General features: G+C 35.3%; 1 protein-coding gene across 1 annotated transcript in view; it reads right to left on the bottom strand.

The window, feature by feature from the left end:
- UBA6 (ubiquitin like modifier activating enzyme 6) overlaps positions 1 to 26,087 on the bottom strand; it is an 82,293-nt gene that overhangs the window by 53,137 nt on the left and 3,069 nt on the right. The window contains exons 3-6 of the mRNA XM_080796772.1: positions 7,179 to 7,273; positions 6,219 to 6,247; positions 2,077 to 2,171; positions 1,404 to 1,515 (exon numbers count right to left, since the gene is read on the bottom strand). Of these exons, the coding sequence (XP_080652898.1) occupies positions 1,404 to 1,515; positions 2,077 to 2,171; positions 6,219 to 6,247; positions 7,179 to 7,273 (331 nt within the window). The remainder of the gene's footprint in view (positions 1 to 1,403; positions 1,516 to 2,076; positions 2,172 to 6,218; positions 6,248 to 7,178; positions 7,274 to 26,087) is intronic.

Below are 26,087 nucleotides of genomic sequence, written 5' to 3' on the forward strand. Positions count from 1 at the left end.
TTAATCAATTGTGCTTTCATAATGAAGCCTTCAGAAAAAACCCTGAACTAGGGGCTCAGAAAGCTTTCAGGATTCATGGAGGTGCTGGGAAGCTGCCATACTTGTAGAGGGCATGAAAGCTGTGTGCCCCTTTCCCCATACATTAATCTATGCATCCCTTCCATCTGACTGTTACCGAGTTACAGCTTTTTAAATAAACCAATCTGGTAAGTAAACTGTTTTCCTGCATTCTGTGAGCTGCTCTAGCAAATTAATTAGACCCTGAGAGGGGGGTGTGGGAATCTCTGATTTATAGCCAGTCTTTAGAAGCACAGGATAACAACCTCAACTTGTGATTCATGTCAGAAACGGGGCAAAGAGGGGGCTGTTGAGGAAATGAATCCTTATTGTATGGGATGTGAAGCTATCTTCTCCAGGTAATAGTGTCAAAACTGAACTGAACTGTAGGACACTGAACTAGGTGTCCAGGGAGTTGGAGAACTGCTTGGTTGGGTAAAAACCCACATACACATGGTCACACAGTGTCAAAAGTACTGAGTAAAGGTGAAACAGAGTGCTTCTCTCTAAATGGGTAATATCATAATTTAATTGCAGAGAAAATCAAGGTCAACCTAGTCACTTTTGAAACATCTAAGGTGTGGAGAATTGTTACTATTTAAGGTTAACTAAAGTTAATCTGAACTAAAGTAGACTGAATGTTGATCTGCATTTTTTATTCCTCTGCCATAGGATTATATATCATCCTTTGTCCATGGCCTTAGGAAGAGCAGTGTACTATTTTCCTGCTTCTCGACTTGGGGCTTGACCATGTGACTTGCCTTGGCCAATGAAATATTAATGGAAGTAACCATGAACAGAAGCTTGAAATGTGCTTAGATAGTTGGACTTGACTTTACACATTTCTTTTGTTGCCATGACACCATGTCTTTGGTGGACTCTTGGTTCTAGAAGAGAGGCATAAAGAATAAAACACAGACTCTGCAATTTTGAGTTCAGCCTAGAACAGCTGAACTCCAACTGACGTGTAGGTGCAGGAGAAAGAAATACATGTTGCTAGAAATACATGTTGGGTAGTTTTTTATGAACATTACTGTGACAGTACTACAGAAACTACTGTGACAGTAGTTTCCACTACTGTAGTTTCCACATGTATATGGTCATTAGTCAAAACCATTAGTTAAATGTAACGGTTTTGTCAGTAGTTCTCAGGGTGTTCCCTAAAATGGGGCATTAGAAAAGTGTTATTCTAAAGGAAGTCTTTTAACTTAAAATTTTCTGTTCTGTTCAAAAGACTAGGTTTAATTAATTATATACTAAAATAACATGTAACAATTTGCCTTATAATCTGTCAATAACATCTGGTATAAAACATACAAAATATAAATATAAAACAGAGTACCAACCTGGTATTTTTCTAAGAAGGAGAGATCTGTGGTTTCATTTAAAGGGACAGAAGATGATGTGACATGAACGTATGGATTTAGTTCTGCAATATGTTGAAGTACAGCTTCAGCCCTAAAAAAAAAAAAAAAAAAGGAAGACTTTTACTATTCTTTCCTTCAATATACCCAATCTCTCATACTTGCACACTTCGACAACATCAGAGAAATCTGAATGTTAGAAAACTTCAGTGGAAATTTAAAAAACTATAAACGAAAAAAAAAAAAAAAAAAAAAAAAATAAAAAAAAATAAAAAACTATAAACGAAGAAAGAAGATAAGACTTTTACAGATAACTATACAATCTTGAGATGTAGCATACTGTCATATTCCATAGTAAACCATATTAATCTCAGTGTACCCCTATGGTTCCATATTAAGTCTTTTAATAATAAAGACCCTTAACAATCTTAAATTCATTTCTAGGTAGCAATATAAATATCTTAAAAATTTCACAAATATAAATAATTACATAAGTATATGTTAACACTTATTTTTCTATGGTGATGTGAATTTATGGTGATGAGTCAAACAACTCTGAATGAACTAGTGCTCTGGACGCAGAAAATAGTCTAAGTAATTGCAAGAGTAAAAAAAAAAAATCCTACAATAATACATCAAAATATCCTATCTTCACCTGTTTCTCATATTAACGACATCATCTTCACAGAGAAAGAAGTTGGTTCCTAAATCCCACATTTGGCATTTTTCTGTATCATGAATGGTAAGTGCCTTTGAAAAAGAGAAAAATCTCTGTTAAAGTCAGGAATAAGACAACTATCTACAATACCATTTATACTGTATCAGAATTATCCTGTGTAATAGACAATACAAAGTAATTAAATTCATTCACAGAGAGTATGACCATATACACCTAGAAATCCATGAAGATTAAAGGAAAAACTACTTTAAACCATAAGAGAATTTTAATTTAGGAAAGTAGCATGGTATATTAATAAAAATACAAAAAATCAAAAGAACTCACAAAAGCAAACATTTCCAAATGCTCTATGTTCAAAGTAAGAAAGACAATTGACTAATTGGAAAGAACATTTTTAACTTACATTAGAGATCTTACGGAAAAAGGGACAAGGTATAAGAACATGGGGTATACTGAAAAAGAAATGCATATGGCCTTTTAAAGTATTTAAGTAGGTTCAACCCTGCTCAAGAATGAAATACCTTTTCTCATTCATCAGAATGTATAAATCCAAAAGTTTGACAATATACTCTATTGGCGAATGAGGTGATCAGGCATTCTCATATATTACTGGTGGGAATACAGAATGGCATAACCTCAATGGGAAATAATTTGGCAATCTCTAGCAAAAGTGTGCTTTTATTCTTTGATACAGCAATCCCACTTTTAAAAATCTATCACAAAGACACACTGGGAAAGATACAAAAAAGATACACGTGCAAGCATATTAACTGTAGCATTATTTGTAATAGAAAAAGACTGATGATAATAAAAATGTCCACCAGTAAGGAACTGTGTAATAATATATGATACATCCATACAATGTATACCCATGCAGCTATAAAAAAAGAATGAAATATATATATTTATCATTAGGGAGTAATCCCAGAATATGTTGTTAAGTGATAAGGAGCAAGGTGGAAGCAAGTATGACACTTTCTCTAAGAAAGGCAAGTGGGGATAAATACGTATACACATGCACATATAGATTTGCATATTTGTATGTATGCATTTGCTTATATTTAAAAACATGAAAAAAAAAGGCGGGCAACCTAATAAGGGAAGGAGGGAATTAGATAGAGAGAAAGTAGACTAACCTGAATAAACCTTGCTTTATAATTTCTACTGTCTTTTTTTTTTTTTTTTTTTTAAGAGAGAGAGAATATGAGCATGTGGCCAGGGAGGGGGTACGTAAAGTGAGAAGGAGAGAAAAATCTTAAGCAGGTTCCATGTCCAGCACAGAGCCCAAGGTGGGACTTGATTTCATAACCCTGAGATCATGACCTGAGCCAAAATCAAGAGTTGGACATTTAACCGACCGAGTCACCCAGGTGCCCCTGTAATTTCCACTTTGAATTATGTATGTCTTATAACAGTAAAAGTTAAATTTAAAAAAGTGATCCCTAAAAATCCACTACTACTACTTTCTGAAAAGTAGTTAATTTGCCTGCCAAATCTGGATGGGATTTTTCCTAAGGATAAAAAAGAAAATCATAAAGTGAGTTCAATAATTATATTGTTATTAACAATACCGAAACTGTTATCCTGAAGTTATGTCATAAATAGGTATAATACAACATAGGATAAAGCAAATACATAATTAGGTCCCTGTCATTAAGACTCAAACCCTCAGAGTAAGAGAAGAGATACAAATACAAAATCACAAAATTAAAGAGGTAGATATGCTACCATCCTAAACTTGAAACTCAGAAATTTCAGTGTTGACTCATGATGATTTTTCTAGCTCTGTCCACTGAAAAGTCTTTACCATCAGTGACAAAGGCTACTAGGGTTGTATCTAAAGGACTCCAGAACTTGATGAAGATCCCAATAAGCCAAGATGAAACAATCTGAGCATCAACGAGAATAATAACTACACTGATCAAAACAAATTATACATGTTTAAATTCATGTTTATCATGATGTTCACATACACACACATGCCACACAAGTTCACTAGTCACTGTTGAGGGATGACAGGAAACGAATGATTTTGAAACCTGGTAAATAAGGGGTGAAAAAAAAATCAAGTATTTATTCTGCCCTTTTTTTTTTTTTTTAAAGATTTTATCTATTTATTTGACAGAGGGAGAGAGATCACAAGTAGCCAGAGAGGCAGGCAGAGAGAGAGGAGGAAGCAGGCTCCCCGCAGAGCAGAGAGCCTGATGCAGGGCTCGATCCCAGGACCCCAAGATCACGACCTGAGCCGAAGGCAGAGGCTTAACCCACTGAGCCACCCAGGCGCCCCTATTCTGCCTTTTAAACATGTACAAACTACACTTTAGTGAAACCAAATATGTGATGAATGGAAAATAGTCTAAAATATTATTCGAGCTAATAAATCAAAAAGAAATGACAGAATTAGAATGTCATTAGCCCTAATGAAATAATGAATTTAGGCAATGATCATTAATAGCTAGTAATAATCAGAAAAATAAGGCCAACAGATTATGATTTTCTCCTGATGAGAAAATAAAATTATCTGTAAAGCAATAAAAGCCAAAAAAATCAAATATGAATTTGAATCTTTGGATAGAACTTAGCAGTTTACAGGAAATACAAGGGCAGATGTGTATGTGATAAATGACCTGGTTTCATTTACAAGTACATTGTAAGGGAAAAAAATCAGGGAAGGGCAATCTATACATTGAAAGAAATCAAGTTCAGTACATGGACTTGACTTGGATCCTGATTAGAACAAAACAAATAAAATTTTCATAAGACAACTGGGAAAATTAGAACTCTAACTAGATATTTGATGACTGAGGTAGGCAGGCTGTAAGACAGCCTTAATGGCTCCCAATTCCTGTTATTCAGGTCTTCGTGTAATTCCCTTTCCTTATAATATAATAATATAATTATATATATTATGTATATAATATATATATAATATAATAATAATATATAATTCATAAACTAGTGAATTGCTTTTAGCAAACAAGCATAGATAATGGAATGTCACCTCTGAAATTAGGTTACAAAAGACTGTGATTTGTTTTGCTAGGACACTCCCTTTATTGTCTTCTTGCTACCTTACTCTGATGAAGCAAACTGCCACATTGTGAGCTGTCCTATGGAACCGGTCACATTTCAAGAACTGAGAGTAACCTCCAACCAAGAGCCAGCAAGGAACTGAAGTGAGAATGTGAAGTGGAACTACCCGGCCACTGAATCTTGTCAATCACTATGTGAAGGAGCTTGGGAAGCAGATTCTTTCCCTAACCTGGAGATGATTGCAGCCCTGCCAATATCGTGATTGGAGCCTTATGAGAGATCCCCAAAGAGACGAACCAGCGAAGCTGCTCCCTGATAAGTGTTCAGTTGCTAAGTTTTGGGGTAATTTGTTTTCAGCAATAGCTAACTAAGACAATGCTATTAAGGAATTGGTTACATTTTTAGGTGTGAAATGGTATTGTGGTTATGCTTTTACAAAGCACCCTTATCATTTAGAGATATATATGAATATATTTAAGGATGCTATAGTAGGATGTCTGAGGGTTTTTTTTTAAAAAATAGTTTCAGGGGTAGAATTTAGTGATTCATCAGTTGCAAATAATACCCAGGGCTCATTACATCAAGTGCCCTCCTTAATGCTGATACCCATTTATCCCCTCCCTCTCACCTCCCCTCCTGCAACCCTCAGTCTTTTTCATTGAATTCAGGGTCTCTTATGGTTTGTATCCTCCTCAATTTTCAATAAAATAATAAATTATTTTATTTTTCCTTCCCTTCCCCTATGTGGATGTCTGAGTTTTATATCAAAATAATTTGGTGGCTTGGGAACAGTGGGGAATGGGAAAGAGATAACACGGAACAAGTTTGTCTATGAGCAAGTAACTGAAGCTGCATGATGGGTACATGGGGTTTTGTTAAGATTATTGTAGTCTCATAAAATTTTGAAATTTTCTGTAATAGTTTTTTTAAAAAGAGGAAAATACAGCATTAAAACAATTTTTCTACTAAATGAAGCAGCAGCAATAATTAGGCCAAAGTGTAAAAAATATTGCCACTAATGATGAGCAAAAAAAAAAAAGTTTACAACAAACAACTACTTTAACCAAGGACGTTTATTCACTTACCTTAATTCCGGCAAGAACAAGATTCTTTGCTATGAAGGAGAAAGAAAAATAGCTTAATATTAGGAATGTATATTAGATCATTTGGATGGAGCTTGGTCACATCTTTGGATAATTTTAACTTTTTTACTATCTAAAAAATACTAGTTCCTTAGAAAATGCAGACGAACAAAAAGGAAAAAGTTAAATTTTCTATAATCATACCACACTGAGGTATATAATACACTAAAGTTTTACTGTATTATTTCAGACAGGTTGTTATAAATATGTGTGTATGTGCTCTATTATAATGAATTAAAGATACAGAAATGATAATTAATGGCTATTAACATCACAAAGAAAAGAGTCATTACCAGTTCTTTGTGGAAGAATATAATAGTATTATGAGGGGCGCCTGGGTGGCTCAGTGTGTTAAAAGCCTCTGCCTTCGGCTCGGGTCATGATCTCAGGGTCCTGGGATCAAGCCCTGCATCAGGCTCTCTGCTCAGCAGGCGGCCTGCTTCCTCCTCCCTCTCTCTCTGCCTAACTCTCTGCCTACTTGTGATCTGTCTGTCAAATAAATAAATATAATCTTTTAAAAAAAATAGTATTATGAAATAGTGTTGTTAAGGGGTACTTGGGTGGCTCAGTTGGTTAAGTGTCTGCCTTTGACTCAAGTCATGATCCCAGAGTCCTGGGATTGAGCCCCAGGTCAGGTTCCCACTCAGTGGAGAATCTGCTTCTTCCTCTGCTCCTTCCCCTTGCTCATGCTTACTCTCTCTAATAAATAACTAAGTCTTAAAAAAAAAAAAGAGAGAAAAAAGAAACAGACCCAAAAAGAAAAAGTCCCAAAACTGGATCTTCTCAAGGTTTTGGATCTAATTTCCTTTATAGGAAATAATACATATAAGGGAAAGAAATTAAATTCTTTAACTTATGTTGCTCGAGGTGTCATATAAAATTGTAAGTAAAAATACTACTTACCAATTTCCAAACCAAGACCGCCCATACCACTTAAGAAAACATGGGACTTGGCCATCTTCTGCATTGCTGTGTCTCCAAGAACGTATCTCTGTCGACTATATAGGTAAAACAATAAAAAACAATAAATTATTTCACCAAAACCACATATCCTTTAAAGATGTTTATAAATGAATAGCATAGCAACTAGATCCTGCCACAGACACGGTTTGGATTACAGTATTTAATATTTCTAAATTAACTGCCAAATATATGACATATTCTGAAAAAAACTGAAGATCTGGCTCATCTTCTCTCATAGCAACAAACAGATGGAGTTGAGTTGTCCTATTTAGACAAGGACAACTACATGCTCTAGATTTGACATAGTCCCCATCCTGCTCCCTTCAATTTAAAAGCCTGAAAACGGTTTTCTTGTCTAGTCAGAACAAACTTTATAAACATCATTTGTATGTTATTGCCTTCCGTACTCCTTCCTTTATTTATTTATTTGATGCAGTAAGAGAGAGAGAAAACAAGCAGGGGGAGTGGCAGAGGGAAAAGCAGGCTCCCCGATGAGCAGGGAGCTCAATGTGGGCTCTGGGATCAGACCTGAGTCCAAGGCAGATGCTTAAACAACTGAGCCACCCAGGCAACCCTCCTTCCTTATTCCTGCAAAATAAAACTTAGACTTTTCTTTTTAAATCAGTATTTACCATTTCTGTTTCAGAGAGCCAAACCATCCACTTATTCATCAAATACTTGCTGATCATCTACTATATGTATGGAATTGTGTATGATACAGTCTTGCCACTCTTATTTGTGTAATTCTAGGCAATATACTTAAGTATTACCTGTTTTGGAACTTTATATAAATGGGGTCATTTTGAATACTGTCTTCTGTGCCATGCCTCTTTTGAACGATATTGTATTTATGAGATTTATTTATTATCAGTGCATATGGCTACTGATTTTCAGTTTTATTCTATTGTATTGTACTATTCTACTGTAATAACATAATTTAACTATTCTATAGTTTTGTGGAATGACTTTTTTTTTAAGTTTATTTATTTACTTAGTAATCTCTATATCCAATGTGGGCTTCAGACTTAAAACCCGGAGATAAAGAGTCCCATGCTCTCCTGGCTGAGCCAGCCACGCACCCCTGCTATTCTGTATTTTTGGACAGTTACTGATAGTGAGACTATCAGCATTCTTAAGATATGTCTAGTGATACACATGCATACACAGCCGTTTCTACAGAGATACAGATAGATAGACAGATATCATTATATATCTAGGAGAGGAAATGCAGGGATAACTTTATTAGATAATGCCATACTCTTTTTCTGAAGTGTACCAAACAACTCTCCCCCTGCAGTGTATCAAAGTCCCTGTAGCTTCACATCCTTAACGTGCAGGAAAAAGTTAACAGTAGATCTGATCATTAGCCTGCTTACAAGGCTAGCCCTTGGCTGGTGTCTTCTATTTTATTTTTTCCTAATTTCCTGAAATAAAAACTTACTAGTTTTCAGGTTTTCTTTTTGAAAATACACATGTAAAACTTGAACTGATCTTAAACAGCATCCCAAGTTTTGACACATAATACTTCATTATTTTCCAGTTTTAATTACAATTCTTTTCTAACTTTTGGGTTAATCCGAAGTGTATTTTAAACTTGTAATTTTATGGGGAATATAATAAATTTGTCTAACAGCATCCCAAGTTTTGACACATAATACTTCATTATTTTCCAGTTTTAATTACAATTCTTTTCTAACTTTTGGGTTAATCCGAAGTGTATTTTAAACTTGTAATTTTATGGGGAATATAGTAAATTTGTCTATTCTTGTATATTAGTAACTCAGCAGTGCTGACATGTAAGCAAAACTGCTAACACTGAGTATTTATTATGCACCACATTGTTTTAGGTTTTCACTTGTATTAACTCATTTAATCCTCACTAAATTTTACAAGTTCTATTATTTTTCCATTATTACAGAAAGGAAAACTTGAGCACAGAGAAATTAAATAATTTATAAATAGTGGAAGTAAGACTCAATTCAGGCAGTCTGGTCTTAGCATCCATACTTTTTTTTTTTTTTTTAAATTTTATTTATTTATTTGAGAGAGAGAGAGAGAGCACAAGCAGCAGGAGTCGAAGAGGGAGAAACAGGCTCCCTGCTGCACAGGGAGCCGGATGTGGGCTTCATCGCAAGACACTGGGATCATCCACTCTTACCCACTCTGCTACAATGTAGATTAAGAAAGTCAAATCATTCCAATAAGGTTTACTGGAGGAATAATTAAAAAAAAAAATCAGTTCCCTAACTCTTCCTTACCCAGATTTCTATACATCAAAGGCAACCACTCTCAATTCTTTAAGTTGTGTCTTCTAAAAAGTTAGCCCCCTTTTTTCCAGTAATGTTTATACTTTTATTTTGTATTCTTCAGTTTTACACACAACCTATTAACTTCCTAGTAACATGAATAATCTTTTTGAAATACAAATCTGGTCAAATCATTCTTCTACTTAAAAAACTTCAATGGTGGGGTGCCTGGGTGGCTCAGTGGGTTAAAGCCTCTGCTCTCGGCTCAGGTCAGGATCCCAGGGTCCTGGGATCGAGCCCCGTATCAGGCTCTCTGCTCAGCAGGGAGCCTGCTGCCTCCCTCTCTCTCTGCCTGCCTCTCTGCCTACTGTGATCTCTGTCTGTCAAATAAATAAATAAAATCTTAAAAAATTAAAAAAAAAAACCCTCAATGGTTTCCTATTTCCCTTATGATAAAGTCTAGATTCTAATATTAGTCAAAAGGCTGTTCATAAGCTAGTCTCTGCTTGTCTCTCTAGTCTCATCTTTTGTCACTCCTCCATCAAACTCCATGTTCTAGGTGGACTAAAGGTTTTCAGTTCCCCAAACGTGGTATGTTGTCTTTGGCCATGAGACATTTTTCTCCCTCAATATTTTCTGCCTGAAAAACTTCTGCTCATCTTCCAGTCTTGGCTTATATATTACTTTTCCCTTGATATGTCTCCCGACACCTAAACTTTCTCAAGACAGTGCTGGATCATCTTTTACGGTATTCATAACATCCTACATTTAAGCTATTAAAACATTAATCACAGTGTATTTTGCTACTTGTCTAGTTTTCCTAGGAGACTGCAGATTCCTTAACGCAGGGCCTTTCCTTTATTTACTATTGTATTCTCAGTGGATTAACAGGGCCTGACACATTATAAACACACACAAAAACAATTTGTTAAAAATTGGCACATAAGAACAAAAACATGTTTATGTTCTACCTGGCAGAGGACTTGAGTCCTTTTTTCCCTATGTTCAGAGTCAGAGGAACTAGGTTTAAAAAATGTTTTTCATCTCAGACTAGTTCCCATGAATTATTTTGAAGATTACTTAGGTAAATAATGAATAGCCATGACACAAATTTGGTTATAAATGACAAAGAACTTACAGACAAAAGGATAAAACAAAGATAAATGAATCAGAAGTTTTCCAAAGAATTATAAAATCTCAGACAGATTCTCAGACATAATTCTCTCAATTATCTACCTTTTCAATGTCTGACCACCAAGGGGAAGGGTACTAATTAAGTACCTACTTTGTGTTAGGCAATGTCAGGTACTTTGAAATTGACACTTAAATCCTATGAAGTTCATACTGCTGTAAGTAGTAGAGATGGGATTTAAAGAGCCTAGAGTGTAACCTCAAGTCCAGCACTGTTATATTACAGTTTCCTCTATTAAGCAGATACTCAAAATATTAGTGGAGTATTCAGTGGAAAGAAATTACCAAGTTATCTACTCTACTTTTAGAGAGCCCTATTCATTAAAGATTTTCCCTTTCATGAAAGTATGGTATCTACCTACAGTTTTCACCCACTAGTCCTAATTTTACCTCCTTGGGACCATAGGGAACTTGTCTAATCCCTCTTCAATTTGACAGCCCTCCAAACATTTGAAGATTGTATTCGTGTTCCAGAGTCTTCTTTCTCCAGGCTAAACATCTCCAGCTCCTTAAACATGCCAAACATAACATCATTTTAAGGCCCTCTCAACACACTAATCACTTTCTTCTGGATGGATTTCAATTATCTTTGTCATGTACTCATAAATTTATTAAAATATCTATCTCAAACCAGGCCCTGGCACTGTGTGGAGACCTTAACAACAACCTCAGATGGGTACTATGAGGATTAAATTAAGTAAGAAAAAATATATGGAATACTTAGCAGAATGCCTGTGACATATTATGGAGAGAGAAAGATAAATAATCAAATAATTCTTTATCAAGTACTATGTACAAAAGTACCAGAAACTAAGGGAATCTGAAATACAGAAGGAGTAAGTATCTCTATCAGTGGAGGTCACGGAAAGCTTCACAAAAGAGTTTCATCCAACTTAAACTCTGAAGACTTAACAGGAGTTAAAAAATAATCAAAAAAGGAAAAGCATTCTATAACAAGAAAAAGAAAATCATTGAAAAGAATGGCATGTAAGAGATACATAATAAATACAGATTTACCCTCTGCCCACCTTAAACAATTGGAAACTGGACAATATAAATAAACAACAGACTTCAGACACGGAGAACACTCATCTCAGGACAGTAATCTCGAAGAAAAACAAACGAGGTGAGTTTTATGAATGCACTAGCAACTGACTTTTCAGGCTGCAGTGGAGGAAGGAGAACCCAAATAGAACTTGGTGGTCTCCCTGAATTGAAGAGATAGGGCTGTGAATTCAAGAAGGCTAAAATTCGAAAGCAGAGAGATGCACACAGATAGAGCACCAGAGATCTGTAGAGGGTTCTCCTTGAGTCTTTAGCTGAGTAAGATCAGCAAGTGCATATGAAGAAACAACATCAAGCTGGGGAAAGAACAACCTGAGGGGCTGGTGAAACAATGATGGTTTTTTAAATAGGGCCAGAAATAGTTTTGTGTTCCTCTCCACCCAAGCAGAAAATGTGAATACTCAGAAGGATATATCAATATATCAATATATCAATAGTTGGCAAAAAATTAGCCTCAGACTTAGGTCTCCTCTAATCTTGCCTAACAAAGCTTAAAAAGCAAACTTTGAAAAAACTAAACTGTTTTCAAGTAATTTAACTGGGTCTCTCAACAAAGCTTAAGAATATTTAGAGGAATTCAAAATAATGCAATACCCAAAAAGGTAAAAATTCACAATGTCTTACATATATTAAAAAGGTTTTCAAAAAAAGTAGAGAAATACAATTTTTTAAAATTTTTTTTATTTTTTAAAGATTTTATTTGTCAGATAGAGATCACAAGTAGGCAGAGAGGCAGGCAGAGAGAGAGAGGAAGGGAAGCAGGCTCCCCACTGAGCAGAGAGCCTGACGCAGGGCTTGATCCCAGGACCCTGAGATCATGACCTGAGCCGAAGGCAGAGGCTTTAACCCACTGAGCCACCCAGGCGCCCCGAGAAATACAATTTATAATGAATAGAAAAATTAACAATAGAACAGACTTAGGAATGACACAGATGACAGACTTTATAGATAAATATGTTGAAATAATTATAAATACAATCCATATGCTCAAGAAAGTAGAGGGAAGCATGAGCAGCAAAACTTCTAAAGATAAAAACCATAATATCTAAGATGAAAAAAAAAATACTGGATGGAATTAATAGACTCAACTCTGCAGAAGTGAACTTGAAGATACAGGAACAGAAGCTTTCCAAAATTAAAAACAGAGATTGAATAGAAACCCAAAAAGCCCAGAGCATAAATGAGTTGCAAAACAACAATTAGAGTCCCTGAAAGAGACTGGAGAAAAAGAGAGAGAAAAATATATTTAAAAGTCTAATGGCTAGAATTTTTCCAGGAACACAATCAATCAACTCACACACCACAATGTGAACAAATCCAAGAATAAGAAATATGAAGGAAACTATACCAAGGCATATCATAATTGTTTAAACCAGGATAAAGAAATAGTATTAAAAGCAATCAGAGAAAATAGGGCACATTATTCACCTAAGAAAGATAAGAATGACAGCTGACTGTGTATATATATATATACGTAGTTTTCTGAACTGAACGAAAATGAAGACATATCTGTGAGACACATATAATGCAGTGTTTAGAAGGACATTTTTAGCATGAAATGGACATACTACTAAAGAATAAAGGTCTCAAAAATTGATTATCTCAACTTTCACCTTAAGAAATTAGAAAAAGAACATCACATCAGCAACAGAAAGGATAAAAAGCATTATGATCATAGAGAAATAACATCACACCAGCAACAGAAAGGATAAAAAGCATTATGATCATTTCAATAGATGCAGAAAAAGCATCTGACAAAGTATAATAGCGATTCATGATTAAAACCCTCAACAAAGTAGGTTTAGAGGGGAACATATCTCAACATAATAGAGACCTTATCTGAAAAACCCACAGTGAACATCATATATGATGGGAAAAAACTGAGAGCTTTTCCCCTAAGGTCAGGAATAAGACAAAGATGTCCATTACCACTTTTATTCAAACACGGTACTAAAAGTACTAGCCACAGCAATCAAAGAAGTACGAAGTAATGAAGTAAAACTTTCACTATTTGCAGATGATATGATACTATATATAGAAAACACTAAAGACTCCACCAAAAAACTAGAATATATGAATTCAGTAAAGTTGCAGGATACAATATCAACATACAGAAATTGCTGCATCTCTATACACTAATAATCAAGCAGCAAAAAGAGAAATTAAGAAAAAAATCCCATTTACAACTGCACCAAGAATAATAAAACATCTAGGAATAAACTCAACCAAAGAAGTGAAAGACCTTTACTCTGACAAGTATAAAACACTGATGTAATAAATTGAAATTAAAGACTTTTCATGCTCATGGACTGAAAGAACAAATACTATTAAAATATCTATACTATCAAAGCGATCTACAGATTTAGATTCCCTATCAGAATACCAATAGCATTTCTCACAGAACTACAACAAGCAATCCTAAAATTTGTATGGAACCACAAAAGATCCTCAATAGCCAAAGCAATCTTGAAAAAGAAAAACAAAACTGTAGGTGTCACAATTGCAGACTTCAAGTTATATTCAAAAGCTGTAGTAATCAAAACTATATGGCACTGGCACAAAAATTAAAACACAGATCAAAGAAACAGAATAGAAAGCCCAGAAATGAACTCATAATTATATGGTTAATTAATCTTCAACAAAGGAGAAAAGAATATCCAGTGGAAAAAAGTCTCTTCAACAAATGGTGTTGGGAAAATTGGACAGCAACATGAGAAAGAATGAAACTGGACCACTTTCTTACACCAAACACAAAAATAAATTCAAAATGGATAAAAGACCTAAATGTGAAACCTGAAACCATAAAAATCCTAGAAGAGAGTACAGGCAATAATGTCTTCTCTGACATTGGCCACAGGAACATTTTTCCAGATATGTCTCCCGAGGCAAGGGATATAAAAGCAAACATAAACTATTAGAATTACAACAAAATAAAAAGCTTCTGCACAGTGAAGGAAATAGTCAACGAAACTAAAAAGCAACCTACTGAGTGGGACAAAATTATTTGTAAATGACATATCTAATAAAGGGCTAGTATAAAAAATATATAAAGAACTTATACAACTCAACACCCCAAAACCCCCAAATACTCCAATTTAAAAATGGGCAGAGGACACGAACAATCTTTTCTCCAAAGACAACATATACATGGCTGACACATGAAAAGATGCTTAACATCACTCATCATCAGGGAAGTGCAAATCAACCACAATGAGATATCACCTAACACCTGTCAGAATAGCTAACATCAAAAACACAGGAAACAGATGTTGGTGAGGATGTGGAGAAAAAGGAACCCTCATGCACTGTTTGTGGGAATGCAAGTTGGTGCAACCACCGTGGAAAACAGTATGGAGGTTCCTCAGAAAGTTAAAAATATAACTATTCTACTATCCACTAATCAAACTACTGTTTATTTACCCAAAAAATACAAAACACTAATTCATCACTAATTCTTCATTCATCATGCACCTCTGTTTCTTGCAGCATTATTTACTATAGGCAAATTATGGAAGTAGCCTAATTGTTCAATTATAGACGAATGGATAAAGAAGATGTGGTACATATATAAATGGGATATCATTTAGCCACAAAAAAGAATGAAATCATGACATTTCCTACAACATGGATGGAGCAAGTGAGTATAAGGTCAAGCAGAGTAAGACAGAGAAAGGCAAACACTGTATGATCTCACTCACGTGGAATTTAAGAAACAACAAATTTAAGGAAAAAAAAAAAACAGAGACAAAGAAATAGACTATAGAGAACAAACTGATGGTTACCAAAGGGAGGGTCTGTGGGGGAGGATAGATGAAATAAGGTGATAGTGATTAAAGAGTATACTTAACCTGATAAGCACTGAATAATGTATAGAATTGCTGAATCACTGTACTGTATGCCTGAAACTAATATAACACTGTATGTTAATTATACTGGAATTTAAATAACTAAAAAAGAAATTAGAAAAAGAAAAGCAAAGTAATATCAAAGTCAGCCAAAGAAAAATCCCAAAAAGAACAGAAATCACAGAGATACAAAACAGAAAAATAATATGGAAAATCAATTAAACTAAAAGCTGGTTCTTTGAGAATAAAATAAAATCAATAAACCTCTAGCCAGAATGATCAGGAGAAAAGAAAAATGATCAGTAATAGAAATGAGTGAAGGAAGTCATTTTAGATTCTACAGACATTAAAAAGGGTACTCACATAAAACTAAAAACAATTTTATGCCTCTAAATTCAACCACTGAGACACAAACATATTCTCAGAAAGAGACAAACTCTCAAAGCTCACTCAAAAAAGAAAGGCAACTGATTCTTAAACAATGTTAGGGTTAGGGACACCAACCCTCCACACAGTCAAAAATCTGTGCATACCTTTTGACTCACAAAAACTTAACTAGTATAGCCTATTGTTGACTGGAAGCTTTACCAGTAACAAAAATAGTCAATTAACATGTTTTGTATGTTCTGTGTATTATATACCATATTCTTACAATGAAGTAAGCTACAGGAAATGTTATTTAAAAAATCATATAATGAAAATACCTTTACAGTACTGTACTATATTTATTGATACTGTAAATTATCATCTGTTTATAAGATGAACCACTTGTCAGTAACTATATCAATGTTGTCTTATTGTCTTACATGATACAAAACACTGTAGATGTTTTATGTATTATTAATACTAGCCATCAAAAATAAAAAGATAATGTGAAAACAAGCCATATTTATTTATAGGTTTAACAATCCATATTAAAAACAAAGCAGCAGTAATACGATTGCTTTTGGTAGCCTAGCATAAACAATTCAATTGCTTCATGGTAGTGTAGCTTATATACTAATGAGTAAATCCTTACAAAATTTTTATGGCATATATTACTATAGCCATACATCTAGACAGTACTGGAAACATCGTTACATTTTCTAAAAAACCTACTTACTTGTAATTAGAAAGCTGGTAAGCAGTTTCTCAATGATGAGAGAGAGGGGGTAATACTGTAGAGTAATGCAATTCTTTGAAAGCAATGATAAGAAACACTAAGATAACATATTAATTTTGTATTACATATTCACCTTAGGCCTCTGTAAGGACAGGCTATCCACTTCCATGAGTTTTGCATATGATGTTCTACACAATGAATACTTGATGATGATACAAAAATGTCTCATACAGTTCTTTCTGTACAGTTATTAGTTTTTCATATGAAGACACATATACAACTATCAGCTTATTAACCGTGCAGCAGTTTGATCATTTACTACTCATTAAGTGGAAACAGATCAGAAGGGTCTTCATTTTCATTGTCTTCACACTGAACAGGAGGAGGAGGAAGAAGAGGGGTAGTCTTGCTGCCTCAGGGTAGCAAAGGTGGAAAACGTAGAGGGGTAAGGGTAGGCAGGAGACACAAGCACATTCAGTGTAGCTTTATGGAAATACATCACGATTTGTCTGTTTTTTGCTTTTTCATTTCTCTAAATCTGTTTTTATATGGTACCAATCCTTCTCCTATAATTTGCTTTAGTTTCAGTGCTGGTATCCCAGAAGGGTCTGTGTCATAAAAGAAGTCAAAAGCAGTCTTGAGTAATCAGAACTCTTCTGCCAGATTGTCAAATGTCAATTTGTTTTCTGGCAGTGTTTCTTCTACATCTTCTTCCACATCGTTTGGCACTGTTTTGGAAGTACTAATTTCCATCAAGTCATTTTCTGTTAATTCTTCTGGTATGGTGTCTATTAACTCTTGAATTTCTCCAAAATCTGTATCTTAAAACCCGTCACCTGCCCCCCCTCCTTTTTTAACCATATCTACAATTTCTTTACTAATTTCCTTGATTCACTCTATTGTAAATCCTGTGAAGTCATGCACAACATCTACACAGTTTTCTCTAGTAGGAATTTACTGTTCTGGGCCTGAATGCTTTCCTGGCATTTTCTATAATAACAGTATCTTCAATGGTGTAATCCTTACCAAATTGTTCTATTGGGTTTCTACCCCATGGCATTAATAATCCTTTCAATAGGGGTGCCTGGGTGGCTCAGTGGGTTAAGCCTCTGCCTTCAGCTCAGGTCATGATCTAAGGGTCCTGGGATCGAGCCCCGCATCGGGCTCTCTGCTCGGCAGGGAGTCTGCTTCTCCCTCTCTGTCTGCCTGCCTCTCTGCCTACTTGTGATCTTTCTCTCTCTCTGTCAAATAAATAAATAAAATCTTAAAAAAAAATCCTTTCAATAAAGTACCATGTGTAATGAATGAGCTTTAAAGGTCCGTATGACCCCCAATCTAGAGGCTGAATTACAGACGTTATATTTGGGGACAAGCAGACCACTTTGATACCTTTCGTATTGAACTCATAGGGTTCTTTGTGGCCAATGGCATTGTCCAATATCAATAGAATTTTAAAAGACAGTCCCTTACTGGCAAGGTACTTCATAACTTCAGAGACAAAACTCTGATGGAATCAATTCAGAATAAAGAGTTTAACTGTCCAGGCATTCTTGTGATACAATCAAAAGACTAGTGGCTGGTGTTTACTTTTTATCTTTAAGGCTCAAGGACAGGGGTGGGAAGGTAGTGCGGTGGGGTTAGCAGCTTTATAGGTAAGGGCAGTACTAATCAAAAACCCAACTGCATTTGCATAAAATAGTTGAGTTAGCCCATCCCTTCCTGCCTTAAATTCTCTTGCTTCTCTTCCTTACTAATAAATGTTCTTTGTGGCATTATTTTTTTCCAGAATAGGATACTTTCATCTGCATTAAAAATCTGTTCAGGTAGATATTCTTTCTCCATAATGATTTTCTGAAAGGCATCTGGAACTCAACTGCTGCCTCTTTTTGACATTTTTCAGCCAAGTCTCTTTCTAAATTATCAAACCATCCTTTGCTGGCATTAAATTCTCCAGCTTTAGCTCCTTCACCTTTTTGCTTTAAGTTGTCTTATAAGACTTCGCTTTTTCTCAAATTGTATTAGAGTCTATCAGCATGTTTTTCTTACAGCAACTCTCATACCCACATAAAAGCTGCATTTTCAATGCAAGATATAAAGGAATTTTGCAAAAACTGCAAGGTTTTTGTGCCTGTTGATGAAGCATAAGCTTCAGCTTCCCTTCCCTTCCTCTCTTTCTCCCCCTCCCTCTTCTTCCTTTTTTAACAGTGGTTCTTATGCTGCATTTATTTATCTTGAAATGGCAGGCAACCACAGCTGCAGACCTCAATCTATGGTACATATCAGGTAACTCAACTTTTTCTGTATTGTCATGATTTTTCTCTACTTCTAGGGAGTGCTTCCAGCATCATTAGTGATACCCTGTATGGGACTCATAGTGTTATTCAAGGTCTGCAGTATTCCACTAAACACAATGAAAAATTGTGTGAGATCACTTTTTACTGAGATACACAATTTACTAAAGAGAGAAACTGCTCACACTAAGATGATTAGCATCACATGGTGTTCTAAGGGTATACCTGTCAACACTTTAGCTTACAACAATAGCAATAGGAGGTGGCTACAAAATTATTACACTAGTATATGCACTGCAGTTAATTTTATATAGTTAAGATTTTTAAGTTTTTATTTAATTCCTGTTAGTTAACATACAGTGTTATATTAGTTATGCAGTTATGATTTAATACTGCATTTTCATGTTGGTTTACTTTTCTCCTGACTATAAATGGCGCTGTGAATATTCTGTGTTTGTGTGCGTCATTTTTTTTTTCAAAGATTTTATTTATTTATTTGACAGACAGAGATCACAAGTAGGTAGAGAGGCAGACAGAGAGAGAGAGGGGAAAGCAGGCTCCCTGCTGAGCAGAGAGCCCAATGCAGGGCTCAATCCCAGGATCCTGGGATCAGGACCTGAGCCAAAGGCAGAGGCCTTAACCCACTAAGCCACCCAGGCGCCCCCGTGCGTAAGTTTTGACAAATTTGTTAAATAATAGATTAGTGTGTATTTTATGGTATTAAATGATAAAACAGACTAGTTTCTACATATATTTTATACATTCATGACATACCTTTTTGTTAATTTTTAAGTATTTCTAGGCTGCGTGGTTTGAATTTTTTCAAATTGTTGCAAATTTATAAAAAAATTTCCAATATATCTATTGAAAAAAATCCACACGGACCTGAGCAGTTTAAACCTATGCTAGGGGTCAATTATATATTACCTGAATGTTACCATGTCTGTTAGGTGTTAAATTTGTAGTTAAAAACCTTCCCACAAAAAAACCCCTCCAAACTTCATTGTTATTTCTACCAAAAATTTAAGGAACAAATAATACCAATTCTATACATGTTCTAGAAATTTGAAGAAATACTCAGCTCATTCTATGAGATTAGCATCACCCTAGTATCACATAATCACTGAACTAAAAAATGGTCCACAATAATATCCCTCACATACACAGATGCAAAAATTCTTTTTTTACCCATTTTTTAAGTTCAACTAATTAACATATAGAGTATTATTAGTTTCAGAGGTAGAGTTCAGTGATTCATCAGTCTTATGTAACCAGAAGCAAAACTTAACAGAATTTTTATACATAATGTAAAACTACATCATGACCAAATGGGTTTTATCCTAGAATTAGAATGCAAGGGCCATATAATAATCTAAAAGCCATCATTATAATTCACTACATTAAAAGACTAAGAGAAAATCCATATGATCACCTCCAAAAATGAAGAAAAAGTGTTTGACAAACTCGATATCCATTTCTAACTTAAAAAAAAAAAAACCACACAAACCTAAAACAAAACTCTAAGCACACTAGTAACAGAAGGAAATTTCCTCAGCCTAATAAAGGGCATCTATGAAAAACCTACAGCTAACAATATACTCCACCATGGAAGAATGAATATTTTCCAACGTACACCAGGAACAAACTGAGGCTGTCCACCTTTACCACTTTCACTTAACATTGTATTGGATGTTCCAATCAGTGTGATTAAGACAAGGAAACAAAACGCATCTGGAATGGAAAGGAGTTAGTAAAACTTCTTTATTTTCCAACATGACCATTAGAAAATCCTATGGTGTTTACAAAAAAATTTACCAGAACTAGTAAGTTTAGCAAGCTTGCTGGATAAGAATATTATTCAAAAATCAATTGAGCTTGAATTAAAGAATAATGAATACAAGGGGCACCTGGGTGGCTCAGTGGGTTAAAGCCTCTGCCTTCGGCTCGGGTCATGATCCCAGGGTCCTGGGATCGAGCCCCGCATCGGGCTCTCTGCTCGGCGGGGGGCCTGCTTCCTCCTCTCTCTGTCTGCCTCTCTGCCTACTTGTGATCTTTGTCTGTCAAATAAATAAATAAAATCTTTAAAAAAAAAAAAGAATAATGAATTCAAGGTAACTGAAATTTAAAAATGACCATTTACAATAGTAGAAAAATGCAAATTACTGAGGGACAAATCTGATAAAAGCTGTGCAAGATCTCCACACTGGTAATTATGTAACACTGTAAGAAGAGACTAAAGAAAGAAATTGACAGAGGTACCATGTTTATTAATGGGTCTTAAATTCAATATTGTCAAAATGTCTGAATTTCCAAAACTGAACTAGAGATTCAACACAAACTCAAACAAAATTCCAGTAGGATTTTTTTTTTTTTTTTAAAGAATCGACAAGCTGATTCTAAAATGTATGTGGAAATTCAAAGGACACAGAAGACTGAAACCAACTCTGCAAAAGAAGATCAAAGTTGGAGGAATTACACTCCCAGAGTCCAAGATTTATGACAGGGTTATGGTAAGCAAGGCAGTGTGATGTTGTAAAGTGAAACATTCAGATCACTGAAAAAGAAGATTCCAGAAATAACTCAACAGATACATACTCTATTAAATTCTGCCAAAGATAGATACCCAGGGAATTCAAAGAGAATGGATAATCTTCAACTGGGGTGCTAATACATTAGTGCTATATGGAAAAAAATAAACTCTGATATTCACCTCACATTATATAAAAATTAACTTAAAATGAATCATACACAAGTTTAAGAGTTAATATATTTCTAAAAATTTTTTAAGTATTTTTTTAAAGATTTTATTTATTTATTTAACAGACAGAGATCACAAGTAGGCAGAGAGGCAGGCAGAGAGAGAGGAGGAAGCAGGCTCCCTGCTGAGCAGAGATCCCGATGCGGGGCTTAAGAGTTAGTATTATGAAGCTTCAAGAACAGAACATCAGAGAAAATCTTTAAGTCTTGCAACCATTTAAAAAATAGGACAAAAAACATCAATTATGTCTGATCAGAATTAAAAATTTTGCTCTGCCAAAGACACTTATGAAAAGTAAAAGATGAACCACAAACTAGGAGAAAACATGTGCAACCATATCTATAACAAAGGACATGATATATATAGTATATAAAGAACTCATTAAGACAAGCTAATAAAAGAGAAACAAAAGATTTATAGATATTTCCCTAAAGAAAGGTAGCAAATAGTCTCATGAAAAGATGTCCATGATCATTAGTCATTATGGAAATACAAATTAAAACCACAATATAATACTACGATACACGTACTAGAATGCCTAAAATTAAAAAAGATTTGACTATTTCAGGTGGTGAATAAACATGTGGGGTAACTCAAACTTTCATACACTACTGGTACAAAGGTAAAATGGTACAACTGCTTTGGAAAACAGCTTGGCGTTACTTAAAAAGTTAAAAATACACTTACCATACATCCCAGACATTTACTTCTAGGTATTTACTAAAGAGTAAATGAAAACATATGTCGACCTTAAAATGTATATAAATTCTCACAGCAACATTATTTATAATAATGCAAACCTGGAAACAATCCAAATGCTTATCAGCAGTTAAGGATAATTCACATTCAGATGTAATACCAAAAATTATCCTCTCAGCCACTGTTATGTTGTATAGAAAAGGAGACTTAAATGCATATTATACATATGCATATAAGTTTGGCTTCACTAATGTAAATGATAGGGAACCATCTAAGTATTTTTTATTTTATTTTATTTTATTTTTTTATTTATTTGACAGAGAGCTCAAGTAGGCAGAGAGGCAGGCAGAGAGAGAGGAAGGGAAGCAGACTCCCCGCCGAGCAGAGCGCGCCCAATGCGAGGCTCGATCCTAGGCCCCCGAGACCACGACCCGAGCCGAAGGCAGAGGCTCCAACCCACTGAGCCACCCAGGCGCCCCTAAGTATTTTAAATAGAGAAACCAGGAGCTTTGAGATAAATTTGAAAAATATCACTTTGAATAAAGTATGGAAGGTGGATTAAAGATTCAGTAGCTCTAAAGAGATCATATAAGAGGCTATAATAATAGTTCAACTGAGAGATACTGAATGCAGGAGAGAGAACCAAAGAGTTGGAATTAAAAGTTGTTTAGAAAAAACTAAAAGGATTTTTATAAAACTGAATTTGGGGGCACCTGGCTGGCTCAGTGGGTTAAAGCCTCTGCCTTCGGCTCAGGTCATGATCCCAGGGTCCTGGGATCGAGCTCCGCATTGGGCTCTCTGCTCAGTGGAGCCTGCTTCTTTTCTCTCTACCTGCCTCTCCGCCTGCTTGTGATCTCTCTCTCTCTCTCTCTCTGTCAAATAAATAAATAAAATCTTTAAATTAAAAAAAAAAAAAACAACTGAATTTGGAGGATGACAAATAGGGAATAATCTAAGATGATACCAAGGTTTCTAGTTTAGGTTACAGAGTAGATTTGGTAGCATTTAATTAAGCTTGGGAATGGCAAGTGGGAAGAAGGAAAAGGGATCCAATGGTGGTGAGTGCTTTTAAAAGAAAAGACAATGAGGGGACGCCTGGGTGGCTCAGTCGGTTAAGCGGCTGCCTTCAGCTTAGGTCATGATCCCAGCATCCTGGGATCGAGTCCCGCATTGGGCTCCTTACTCGGCGGGGAGCCTGCTTTACCCTCTGCCTCTGCTTGCCACTCTGTCTGCTTGTGCGCGCGCGCTCTCTGACTAATAAATAAATAAAAAATCTTAAAAAAAAAAAAAAAGAAAAGAAAAGACAATGAGTTGTTAAAGTATAAACTGTGTTTGGTAAGAAAGCAATCTGGTAAGGCCAGTGTAGTTAGAGGAAAAGGAAAGTTGGGGCTAATACATGGTACTGGCAAAACTGGAATTTTACAAGTGAAAGATAAAACTGGACCTTTACCTTATACCATATACAAAATCAATTCAAAATGGATTAAGGACTTAAATTTAAGATGCCAAACTATAAAACTTATGAAGAAAACATAGGAGAAAAGTTTCTTAACATTGGTCTTGGTAAGAATTTCCTGGATATGATACCAAAAGCAAAGGCAATAAAAGCAAAAGTAGACAAGTGGGATGACTTCAAACTAAAAAGCTTCCGCACAGCAAAAGAGACTATCAACAAAGTGAAAAGGCAAACTACAGAATGGGAGAGAATAATTACAAACCAGGTATCTGATAGGTTAATATTTGAATTATATACAGAACTATACCACAATACCAACTCCCCTCCAAGGAATATAATTAAAAAATGAGCAAGGACTAAAACAGACATTTCTCCAAAGACACAAATGGCCAGCAGGTATGAAAAGGTATTCTACATTACTAATTGTCAAGGAAATGCAAAACCACAATGAGATATCACCTCACACCTGTTTGGATGGCCATTATAAAAAACAAAATGCCAGAAAATAAAAAGGTAAGAATGTGGAGAAACTGGAATCCTTGTGCACTGTTGGTAAGAATGCAAAATGGTCTAGCTGCTACGGAAATAGTATGGAAGTTCTTCAAAAAATTAAAAGTAGAACTACTTCATGATCCAGCAATACTTGATCACATATAAACTACTATATTCTGTATTTTTCACTCAAGCAAACTGCAGCCCTACTTAAACAACACTGCAAATGGAAAATTTAATCTCTGGTTTATTGAAAATTATGATCATTAATCAGCCATTACAGGGTTGGAGGGATATAAAAAAGAGTCATAGGATTGTAACTGAACAATGAATAGAATTAGCTAATGCTTTTCCAAGAAGCTGCCATTTGTTATCCCAAGGATATGATCGAAAGGACGTCAAGAACATCATTATCATAGAGGCGCCTGGGTGGCTCAGTTGTTAAGGGCCTGCCTTTGGCTCAGGTCATGATCCCAGAGTCCTGGGATTGAATCCCACAGCAGGTTTCCTGCTGGGTGGGAAGCCTGCTTTTCCCTCTCCCACTCCCCCTGCTTATATTCTCCTCTCTTGCTGTGTCTCTTTATGTCAAATAAATAAATAATATCTTAAAAACAACAACAACAACAACAACATAATTATACATTCAGAGTCCAAACTTAAGGTCATTTAAAAAGTTTTTTTTTTATTGGAGCACCTGGGTGGCTCAGTGGGTTAAGCCTCTGCCTTTGGCTCAGGTCATGATCCCAGGATCCCGGGATCAAGCCCCCACATGGGGCTCTCTGCTCGGCAGGGAGCCTGCTTCCTCCTCACTCTGCCTGCTTCTCTGCCTACTTGTGATCTCTGTCAAATAAATAAATAAAATCTTAAAAAAAATTTTTTTTTATTGTTTTATGTTAGTCACCATAAAATACATCATTAGTTTTTGATGAAGTGTTCCAAGATTCACCGTTTATGTACAACACCCAGTGCTCACGCAATACATGCCCTCCTTAATAGTCACCACCAGGCTCACCCATTCTCCCACCCCCTCCCCTTGAAAACCCCCAGATTGTTTCTCAGAGTCCAGAGTCTCTCACGGTTTGTCTGGCCCTCCAATTTGCCCCAATTCACTCTTCCTTTCCTTCTCCTAATGTCTTCCATGTTATTCCTTATGTTGCACAAGTAAGTGAAACCATATGATAACTGACTTTCTCCTTAAGGTGATTTCTAAAGTATATTTATAATCAGGAAACCATATGGTAAAATAATTTTCAGAAAGCAAAATTAAGTTTAGTTTTCTCTCTCTTTTTCTAAGTGTACAACACAAACACAAAGCAGTAATTGAAATCAACCTACTAAGTTGATTCAGCTTTTCCTAAAATGCTCAAAATTGACTCTGCATCCCACACTAAACAAAAAGAATTACAAATAAATAGCCCATTATTCCAATTCTTTCTACATAAAATATATTTTCCATAATTATATAGAGAGGAAATCTAAAAACTTCAAAACTGAGATTATACTATCTTCCATACAAACAATCTGAAGTATTAAAAAAAAGTCTTAAAAGTGATAGCAATATAGGGGCACCTGACTGGCTGAGTTGGAAGAACATGTCACTCTTGATTTTGGGGTCCTGAGTTCAAGTCCCATGCTGGGTATACAGGTTACTTAAACAAATAAATCAATAACTTAAAAGAAAAAAGTACTAGTTATGTATATATT

The sequence above is a fragment of the Martes martes genome, assembly GCF_963455335.1.
Source record: "Martes martes genome assembly, chromosome: 2".
In the NCBI taxonomy this organism is placed as follows: Eukaryota; Metazoa; Chordata; class Mammalia; order Carnivora; family Mustelidae; genus Martes; species Martes martes.